Raw genomic sequence first — 10,902 nt, forward strand, 5'->3', positions numbered from 1 at the left:
CTATGATCCCATCAAGTGAGAAGCTGGGAGAGTGGCGGCATGAGCCTGTCGCCCCAGCTAAAAGCTGGAGGCCTAAAGCAAGCGGCGCGCGGTCCAGGCGCACGCCCAGGCACGGAACGAGACCCCATCTCAAAGATAACCAGCATGGGCTGGCGGCTCACGCCTGGAAGCCTGGCTACTCGGGAGGCTGAGACCTGAGGATGACGGTTTGAAGCCAGCCGGGACAAGAAAGTCTGCAAGCCTCTTATCTGGAGCTGTAACTAAGGGGGCAGAGCGCTAGCCTTGAGTGAAAATGCGCAAGGACAGCACCCCAGCCCCGAGTTCAAGTCCCGGGATTGGCACCGGCACCTCCCCTCCTGCACTGTTCCCCTGCCCCAAGCCTGCGTGACAAAGGGCTAGAGGCACGGCTCAGAAACAGCACCTGCCTAGCAAGAGTGAGGCCCACGTCCAAACAAACAACAAACCCAAGAGTCAGAGGAGTCATAATAACTATTTTAATTACAGGCATTAACATCTAGAGTAACACAAACTTCAGTTGTCATGGAAACGTGTTCCATAAAATTCAGAAAGAAGAGGAAACAGAAGCAAGTGTGTAAAGACTTCAACGTACTGGGTAGAATTCTTCAAGAACTTCACGATAACGTTTCTTTTCTATAAAAGAACATGAAACATTTAATTTAAAATTATGTTTTAAGGCTGGGAGTGTGGCCTAGCGGTAGAGTGCTTGCCGGGCATGCATGAAGCCCTGGGTTCGATTCCTCAGCACCACATAAACAGAATAAGCCTGAAGGGGCGCTGTGGCTCAAGAGGTAGAGTGCTAGCCTTGAGCAAAAGGAAGCCAGTGCTCAGGCCTTCACACACACACACACAATCAATCGATTGATCGATAAATAAACACTTCACAATCTTACCAATAGAAATCCTGTTATGGTCTCAATGTTTGTGTCCCCCACAAAACTCACGTGTTGAAACCTAGCTTCCAAGGCTACAGTGTTAAGAGGTGGGGCCTTTGAGAGGTGATTAGGTCATCCTGTTACAAACAGGGCATGACAGAGAGCTTGATAGTCCCCACACTTTCCTGCCTTATACTAGGGATTGGACTCCTAACTTCATACATGCTAGGCAAACACTCCACTGCTTGAGCAATGGTCCCAGCCCTTCTGTGTCCCTTCAAATGTGAAAACAGCAAGAAGTGCCACCTAGGAAGCCCAGATAACCAACTGTTGGCTCCTCAATCTGAACTCCCCAACAGCCTCCAGAACTGTGAACAACAAATTCCTATCGTTTAGAAATGACCTCGGCTAATGCAGCCCAGATGGGTGGGTACAGACAGACCCCTAAGAATTTCTTCGCTTTCCTGTCCTAGAGAGTTTGTTCGTTACTGGTATGCCCTTGCTTCCTGAACCTGTGGGACATCTGTGGTGACGCCGTGGTTGGCAGGATGGACAAGGTGCTGCGGGGTATTTTGGTGGAAGGGTGCAAGAGGAATAAACAGAGCAGCACGGATACGCTAGGGGGGCCCAGCGGCTGGTGTGGCCGAGGTCTCCGGGGCCTGCTGTCAGTGCCGGGGCGCGTGGCCCCTTTGCCAGTGCTCCGCTACTCCAGGGCCGGAGGCGGCTATGTAGATGCAGGGAACACGTGGGAAGTCGGCAGCTAAGGATTCTCGGCCACCAGGCCTCACTTCTAGGAAACAGTTTTTCCAAAAGATTCCTTCTGGCCCTCACATCCAATGGCTCTGAGTACTCACCGCTCCTGAGATATCCACCTCCGTGGTTTTATACTGCCAAAAAACCAAACAAACTTGTATCTCCCAACCCCTCAGCAGTGTTGGGATCGAGCCTAGGGCCTCACACATACCGGACAAGTCAGTCCTGGGGCTTGAACTTAGGGCCTGGGGGCGCTGTCACTGAGCTATTTTGCTCAAAGATAGCACACTCTCTACCACTTTGAACCACAGCTCCACTCCCAGTTTTCTAGTGGTTAATTGGAGATAAAAGTCCCACAGAGGGGCTGGGCATATGGCCTAGTGGTAAAGTGCTCGCTTCGTATACATGAAGCCCTGGGTTCGATTCCTCAGCACCACATATATAGAAAAAGCTGGCAAAAAAAAAGAAAGAAAAAGCTGGAAGTGGCACTGTGGCTCAAGTGGTAGAGTGCTAGCCTTAAGCAGGAAGAAGCCAGGGACAGTGCTCAGGCCCCGAGTTCAAGGCCCAGAACTGGCCAGAAAGAAAAGAAAAGAAAAGAAAAGAAAGCCTGGCAAGTTAAATACTAGTTTACAAAGAGCTTGCATAGATAACCATCTGTGTGTGCACAAAGGTTAACACAGGCAATAGAAGTTATCCCACTGCCAGGCTTCATTGAGACATTAAATCTTGAAGAGGAATTTGCTTTGTGGACACAGAGGAATAGGGGCCAGAGGAGGAAGAACGTACCAGAAGGAAGGTACAACACAGTCAAGGCAATACAGGGCAGGCTGAGGACAAGCATTCCCAAGCTTCCTGCACAGTGAGAGAGCGCAGAGAGCTTGGCTACATCAACTGCTGGCCTCCTAGCTTCTCCCTGCTCCCTCGGTTTAACCCTTCAGCTTTCAGCTAGGACTCTAGCGGTAGCACCGGCAAGAGATGAATGAAGGGAGAAGAAGCAGCGTCACTTGCTCTGTGAAGGCTCTGTGCCAGAAGCTGGGAAAATAAAGATGAGGCTACACTACAGTCCAGAGAGGAAGACAGAATGGCCGTGTTTCTACCTAACAAGTCTGGATTTCATCCTATGGGCAATCAATAGCTGTATTATCTATCTATCTATCTATCTATCTTTGTGCCAGTCCTGGGGCTTGAAGTTAGGGCCTGGGCACGGTCCCTGAGCTTTTGTGCTCTACCACTGGCTTTTTGGTAGTTAATTGAGATAAGGAGTCTCCTGGATTTTCCTGCCTAGGCTACCTCTGAACCATGGTCCTCAGATCTCAGTCTCTTAAGTAGCTAGGCTCACAGATGTGAGCCACCAGCATCCCAACTTCAATAGCTTTTTTTTTTTTTTTTTTGGCCAGTCCTGGGCCTTGGACTCAGGGCCTGAGCACTGTCCCTGGCTTCTTCCCGCTCAAGGCTAGCACTCTGCCACTTGAGCCACAGCGCCGCTTCTGGCCGTTTTCTGTATATGTGGTGCTGGGGAATCGAACCTAGGGCCTCGTGTATCCGAGGCAGGCACTCTTGCCACTAGGCTATCTCCCCAGCCCTTCAATAGCTTTTTTTAAGCAGAGGTGTGATCAGACCTGTTGTTAGCAGAAGTAAGGCAAAAGGCAGTAATGAACTAGAGGCAAGTTCAGCAGTCCAAGCAAGAGATTATCAAGGCCTCACCAGGGTAACAGCCACGGGAAGAGAGGAGGGTTCAAAGTTGAGCAGATGGTTTGGGAAGGTAGAGGGGACATGAGTTTTGTTTACTCTCCAAAGGAAAACAGAGGTTCAGAGGTGTCGGTCAGCAACTGGATGAATGAATTCAAGGAGAAGCTGTGGATGGTAGGAGAGGCACAAGCAGGTAGATCACAAGTTCAAGGGCTATAGGGTGACTTCCAGTCTAGACTAGGACATATGAGCTCAAGAGAAATATGGGGGAGGCAGTAGGATAGAAGAAGTACCTGAGGCACACGACAAATACGATTAACCAGAGAAAATAATGCAGAATAAAGAAAGGCTTTTCACAATTAGCTTCAAATACCTTTTACAGGAAAATCTCCTGGATGTGACTTTATATACGCAAACATGTCGTGGTCCCTCACAGCAACAATATACTCTTGACGTCTTAAAAGATAATATCCAGCAAAAAAAAAGGATGTAACATATAAAAGCTGGCGATGCAAACCTAAAATTAAAAATAAAAAATTAGTCACTGTATATAAAGGATTCCTTTTTTTTTTTTTTTAACAGTTCAGGTGTATGATCAACTCTTATGTCACTCTTTCTAAGACTTTGTGTGTGTGTGAGCCAGGACTAGGGCTTGAACTCAGGGCCGGGGGGCTATCCCTTAGCTTTTTTGCTCAAGGTTGGCATTCTACCACTTGAGCCACGGCTTCACATCTGGCTTCTCTGTGGTTAACTGGACTTTCTTGCTCAGGTGGTCTTTGAACCATGATCCTCATATCTCAGACTCTTTGTTTTGTCTTCAGGAGGACTCAGGGCCTTGACATCATTAGGCTGGTGGTATATGGTCAAGCTACACATTCCCCATTGGCTAACTACCTATCCGCGCAAGGATCAAGGCTAGAGTTCAAGGCTTTGTGCTCTTCCTTGGCTTTTTCAGCTCGTGGTTGGTGCCTTACCCTAAGCCACACTTGCAGCCCAACATTTTTGCTGGATAATGGGAAATAAAAATCTCAGGGACTTTTCTGCCTGGGCTTCACACTATAATCCTTAGATCTCAGCTTCCTTAGTCGCCAGGACTACAGGCGTGAGCAACAGGCACCAGGACCAAGGGTATTTTGTTTGTTTTTGGTACTTGGGAGTTGAATTCAGGCCCTCATGATTGTGAGGAAAGTGCTCTACCTCGAGTCATGCCCCTTGCCATTTTTTTCCTGCATTATTTTTTGAATGAGGAATCCTGTGAATATTCACACCAGTCTGAACCTTGATCCTCTTATTTAGACTTCCCATATAACAGAATAACAGGTGCTAGACACTTCATCCAGCTGTTGGTTAAAAGGGTCTCATGTTTATGCTTGGTCATAAAGAACTTTGTTTTTTATGATTTCAGTTTCCCATAAAGCTGGGACAAAAGGCATGAGCCACCAGTGTCTGGTAAAACACAAGCTGAGGGCTGGGGATATGGCCTAGTGGTAGAGCGCTTGCCTTGTATACATGAAGCCCTGGGTTCGATTCCCCAGCACCACATATACAGAAAGAGCCAGAAGTAGTGCTGTGGCTCAAGTGGCAGAGTGCTAGCCTTGAGCGGGAAGAAGCCAGAGACAGTGCTAAGGCCCTGAGTCCAAGGCCCAGGACTGGCCAAAAAAAAAAAAAAAAAAAAGGAGGGAGGGAAGGGAGAAGAGAGAAAGGAAAAAAGAGGGAAAGAAAGGAGTAAGAATAGTAATACTTATTTACATATTTCTAACCTAGACATCCATGAACAACATATACCCAAATATGTATTTGGTCTCTGTATATTAATGTATATATGAACAGACATGTAAATGTGAATATTCCCCACCCAACTAATTTGTTTCCCTTTCATACTCAGGCCCATTGTGGAGAATGACAGGAACCCAAGTCAGCAGCAGTAATTACCTTTTTCTCTAACCTTGTTTTCTCTACACCCAGAATCCAGCACAGTGAATTCCACCTAGTCATCTCTTCTCCTGGCTTCAGAAGCTGTGTCTTTTGCACTACTCTCCCTTTCAACAGATACACTGCACTCTGAAGTCATTTTTTACCCTAGCACTAAGAATTCTACTGAAATGCAAACCTATTTTGTCAGTCCCCTGTATGCTTCAACTGTGCCCCAAAGAAGTCCAAATTGTGAAGAAGACCCTTCGTGAGATGGCGTTTCATGTGTCAACTCTTCCGCCACTCCTGACATGCACACCACACTCCCGCAATTTGGAACTACTGTCAATTGCTCGATTTTTCATGCTGTAACATAATGTATGGTGGTTTTTCTGTGCCCAGCAATCTCCTCATCCTTCAAGACTCATATGCCACAATTCCTCTGAGTGTACCCATTTCTTGGAGTTAAAAAGGATGAGTTCATCTTATTCCATTGTGAGTTGTTATACTACTACATCTACTACAAATTTATTATTGAATGACTTTGGGTGAGTCAATTTACCACTTCTAAAATGGACAACACTCACTCCATCTTTCTCATAGTAGCAACACATAAACTAAGACAAAATACTTATATGGGTATTTTGGAGAATGTGAGATTCAACAAAACACAGAGAACATTTTTTTTTTTTTTTGAGGGAGGGCAGTACTAGGGTTTGAATTCAAAGGCCTTGAACTTGCCCCGCTTGTTTCCTTGACTGGCACTCTACCACTTGAACCATACCCCAAGCCTGGCTTTTTGCTAGTTATTTAGGAGGTAAGAGTCTCAAGGACTTTTCTGCCCAGGCTGGCTTTAAACCATGGTCCTTAGATCTCAGCCTCTTGAGTAGCTAGGATTATTATAAGCATGAGTCACCAGCACTTGGTGGACAGCAACATTTTGTGCTAAGTGCAGACTGAAATTAAATCTCAATTCTAACTGTCCTGTTTGGACTAGACAGGGGGCAGGGCTCTTTCTTGTACTCTTTTTTTTAGTTTTTTTTTATTTTAAATATCAGTTCTTGTGGGAAAATTAATCTCATTCTTGTATTCAGAGTCTTTCTTGTATTCTTACTCCAAATGGTACTGCTTTCCCTAAATGGCTACCAGTAATAGAGCAAACCAAAACATGCCATGTCCTTCCCTGCGCCACTGGACTACACAAGGCCCTAGACTACACGGGGCCAGGTGACTCTACCTGTTTTAGAGGCTGTGTCTGCGTCCCCAAGTCTTGGCTTTTCTCCAAGTCCTCATTTGCATAATCACAACTCACCGTGGTTTTTCTCCATAATCACCACTTTCCCCTTCTTTATTCAGTGAGGATAAACTTTGAAGCCGTTGTGCCCTTTTTTTTTTTTTCCTTTTTTGATCATGGGTCTTGAACTCTGGGCCTTGGGCGCTGTCCCTGAGCTCTTCAGCTCAAGGCCGGAGTCCACTCTACTACTTGAGCCACAGCGCCACTTCGGTTTTCTGGTGGTGAATTGGAGATTCCTGCCTTTCTAGAACCTCACTGCTCAGGTTTCAGCCTCCTGAGCAGCTAGGATCACGGGGATGAGCCCTGGCACCTGGCACCCCGCTCCCGCCAGGCCTGGGTCCTACACCTTACAAGTCAGAACCTGCATCTTCCCAAGAGGCCTAGGCTGCGGCGACGCCCGGGAAGCGTGGGGAGCCGGCGCGGCGCCGCGGTGACCTTGGGCCGGCGCTCTGGCCTCTCTCTCTCCCACGGCTGAGGGGGGCGCCCCCCCCAGGCTGTCTTTCGAGCTCTCCGTGTTGGGGTGCCCGGTTACGGAGAGCACGGCCTGGAGGGGAGGGGACGAGCCCGAGCGCCCCGGCCCGGCCCGCGGCCTCCCCGCGCCCCCCCCACCCCCGGCCCCGCGGCCTCCCCGCGCCCCCCGCCCCGGCCCTCCCGCCGCCGCCGCCCCGCGCCGCCTCACCGCTCTTCAGCACGGGCCTCTGGCGGAGCGCGTTGTCCAGCAGGGCGGCGCCGTAGCCCATGAAGCCCGAGAAGAGGAGCCGCGGGTCGCTCAGGCGGGGCGGGGGCAGGCTCCGCGCCTCGTCCGGCAGGAACCGCAGGGGCTCCCGGCCCGGCCGTCCGTCCATCATGGTGACGCCGCTTCCCCGCGAGGCCCGGCCTCGCGCCTCCCGGGACCAGAAGAGCCCTCGACCTCCGCCCGGGCCCGGAGTACAGGCGCGCCCGTCCCGGCTCCGGCTGAAGGGCAGCGGGCGCGGCGGTGCGGCGTCCACACGCTTCCCCCCCGGCGCGCTTCCGCCGGGACCCCGCCCCCGAGGTTCCGCGTGTCTCCGCGGCCCCCGGCGCGCTTCCGCCGGAACCCCGCCCTCGAGGTTCCGCGCGCCTTCGCGGCCCCCGGCGCGCTTCCGCCGGGACCCCGCCCCCGAGGTTCCGCGTGTCTCCGCGGCCCCCGGCGCGCTTCCGCCGGAACCCCGCCCCCGAGGTTCCGCGCGCCTGGAGGGCCGGCCGGGCGGAGAGGCCGCGGCGGCGAGCGCTTTTGCTTCACACCCGTTATTACAGAGGCGAGGTAGAGGGGGGACAGTGTCGTGAGCCCGGTAACGACGCCACCCTCCCCTCCCCCCCCGGCATTCCTACCTGCCCCCCCCCCCCCGCCCGCCCGCGGTCCAGGCCAGGCCTCTTCCTCACCTGCCCCGACGCCCTTCAGCAAACGACCCCGGGCGGAGCCCAGCCCCAGCCCAGCGCAAAACAAACATAAACAGCTGTGAGGAAAAGCGGGACGAGGAAGAAGAAGGCCTTGAAGATAGCAATTCTTCTTAAATTCTGTGTTTGCTTGTTTTTGGCCAGTCCTGGGCTTGAACTCAGGGCCTGAGCACTGTCCCTGGCTTCTTCCCGCTCAAGGCTAGCACTCCGCCACTTGAGCCACAGCGCCGCTTCTGGCCGTTTTCTGTATATGTGGTGCTGGGGAATCGAACCTAGGGCCTCGTGTATGCGAGGCGAGCACTCTACCACTAGGCCACATTCCCAGCCCTTTTCTGTTCTTTTGATACTGCCCATCCTAACTGGTGTGAAGTGATATCTCATTACAGTTGTGATGACCAGGTGAGCATTTTTCATGGGCCACTTGTATATTTAAGTTTTTAGTCAAATTGTTAAATCAGGCTGTTTTTATTGTTGCAGAAGTTACATATTCTTGGGGCTGGGAATATGGCCTAGTGGCAAGAGTGCCTGCTTCATATACATGAGGCCCTGGGTTCGATTCCCCAGCACCACAGATACAGAAAATGGCCAGAAGTGGCGCTGTGGCTCAAGTGGCAGAGTGCTAGCCTTGAGCAAAAAGAAGCCAGGGACAGTGCTCAGGCCCTGAGTCCAAGCTCCAGGACTGGCCAAAAAAAAGAGAAGTTACATATTCTTGGTATTAGATCCTTAATCTTGCAAATACGTACCCTTATTCTATTTAAATTAATCAGTTCTCTAGAGAAATTAATCCTCTATTCTTTATCAGGACAACTGTAAAAACATAAAGCTGCTGAGAGCCTTTCTTATGATTCACTCATATTCTGTTTCTTTGGAGGGCTGTACAGAGATGTCTGTGATAATTGATGGACCTTGTCCTTTAAGGAGCTGTGAAACCATTCAAGTATCTGTCTGTCTGTTGTGGCGCTTGCACTCAAGGCCTGGGCACTGTCTCTTAGCTTTTTGTGCTCAAGGCTAGCACCCTACCCCTTGAGCCACAGCTCCACTTGGGATTTCTGGTGCTTCATTGGAGATATGAGGTTCATAGAGTTCCCTGCCAGGGCTGGCTTCGAACTGAGATTTTTCAGATCTCAGCCTCCTAAATAGCTAGGAGTACAGGCATGAACCACCAGTGCCCCAGTAAGTGTATTATTTTTATCTTTGATTCGAGTTTGAAAAGCAAAACACCCTAGCACTGTTAATGACCTTCCTGTAAAATAGAGATATTGAATATAAGACTTCTCTGAGAAACTTATGGCTGTATTGATTCAAGTTTTTGAGGCTTAGAAAAATCATTCTTAGCTGCCATTAGCACAAAAGCCTGACTTTCTGGAGCACAAAAGGATAGATGGGTCATATGATTTTCTTTTTTACTATCATGCAGTAAGTGTAATTCCATCGACTACTGAAGAACAAAAGGAAGGTCATATTTTAATGGAATCTCTTCCTCCCATTAGCTGCAAACTGAAGTGCCATCTTTCAGTCTCGGTGCAAGTCATTCACAAGAAAAAAACGTCTCACCGGCAATGGGTCTACCCCTCCTGGGGGAAGAAACAGTGAACAAGAACAAGTCTCATTCACCTTTTGTTTGTTTTCCAGAGCTGAGAACGGGACTCAGGGCCTTGCACTTGCCCGTACGGGCTCTTCCACTGAGCTAAATCCCCCACCCCTCCTTGCTTCCTTAAAATTTGGTACACTGCATAAATATTAGACAGTAAGAAATGGACTGTGTATCTTTACATTTTATTAGTACCATCTTTTTCCTTTTTTTGCGGTACTGGCGTTTGAACTCAGGGCCCTGAATTTTCTGGACCACTGTTTTACCATTAGAGCCAACAACTTGAGCCCTTTTGCTTTCGTTTTTTCAGAGTATTGCATTCTTGCCCATGCTAGCCTGGATTGCAATCCTCTTACCTATACTTCCCACCCAGCTAGGATTACAGTGAGTGCCATCACACCTTACTTACTTAGAAAGGATCTAACTCTTTACAAAGACTGGTCTCAAACTGTAGTCTTTGGAACCGCTGTCTCCTGAATATCTTGGACTCCCGTCATGAGTCACTGTACCAAACCCTAATCTTGTTCTTGACTGCTTAATTCTAGACTTCAAAACATTTTGAAGCTAACACTTCCAACTAGTTTTATCTTCTAAAATTTGTTGACAACCACTCAGTTTAAAATATGAATGCCGAGTAGGATACTGGGTGATAGGCAGGAAGTCCAGGCTCTACTAAGTGTGGCATCAATGGGTTATCTGTCTTTGGTATCATTTTCCTCTGGACACATAAAAGATTCATTTACATTGAACTTTGACCTGAAGTCAAAGAAACACACATGGGGTCTAATATGAGGGATATATTAGAGCATATTTGCTTTGGTGGAAGGTGGGCAGAACCCAGAGCCTTTAGGGCAACTCTGAAAAGCTTTCAGAAGTACTACAGAACATTCTAGAAGCCCCTGTACCAACTGAGCACTTCTACTTCTGCCATCATCACTTTCACAGTAACAGCCTGCAACGTGTAATCAAATGCATGCATATTAATCTTAAAAATTTTGGCTTGTCACAACTGACAAACACGAAGCGCTACACTGAGTCCTTTGTATTAGCATTCTGTACCAGTAACACCTGGCATTTCTGTTGGTATTGGGGTTTGAACTCGGCACTGCAGCCTTAAGCCGCGCTCCTAGCTAACTGCTGGGTTTTAATCAAGGCCTGGGCAGAGTGCTTCACTCACTGGGCTATGTCAAGGACAGGGATTCTCAAGGTAAGTGTGGTCTTCTGAGGAGCACAGATACATCGTCCGTTCTCATATCACAGCCGGAGGTCCCTGGCTCAGAGTGGACATGTGGTAGGGTGAACTTTTTTTTTTTTTTTTGCCAGTCCTGGGCTTGGACTCAGGGCCTGAGCACTGT

At 49.2% G+C, this 10,902-nt stretch overlaps 1 protein-coding gene across 1 annotated transcript; it reads right to left on the reverse strand.

The window, feature by feature from the left end:
- Nucleotides 1–471: 471 nt before the first annotated feature.
- On the reverse strand, nt 472–7,532 carry Ndufc2 (NADH:ubiquinone oxidoreductase subunit C2). The gene is made up of 3 exons (XM_048360471.1): nt 7,220–7,532; nt 3,709–3,852; nt 472–651 (listed from the first exon to the last, which is right to left on the reverse strand). The coding sequence occupies exons 1-3, from the start codon at nt 7,386–7,388 to the stop codon at nt 602–604; spliced, it is 363 nt and encodes a 120-aa protein (XP_048216428.1). The 5' UTR covers nt 7,389–7,532; the 3' UTR covers nt 472–601.
- Between the last annotated feature and the right edge of the window lie 3,370 nt (nt 7,533–10,902).

Source organism: Perognathus longimembris, chromosome 13, assembly GCF_023159225.1.
Source record: "Perognathus longimembris pacificus isolate PPM17 chromosome 13, ASM2315922v1, whole genome shotgun sequence".
Taxonomy (NCBI): domain Eukaryota; kingdom Metazoa; phylum Chordata; class Mammalia; order Rodentia; family Heteromyidae; genus Perognathus; species Perognathus longimembris.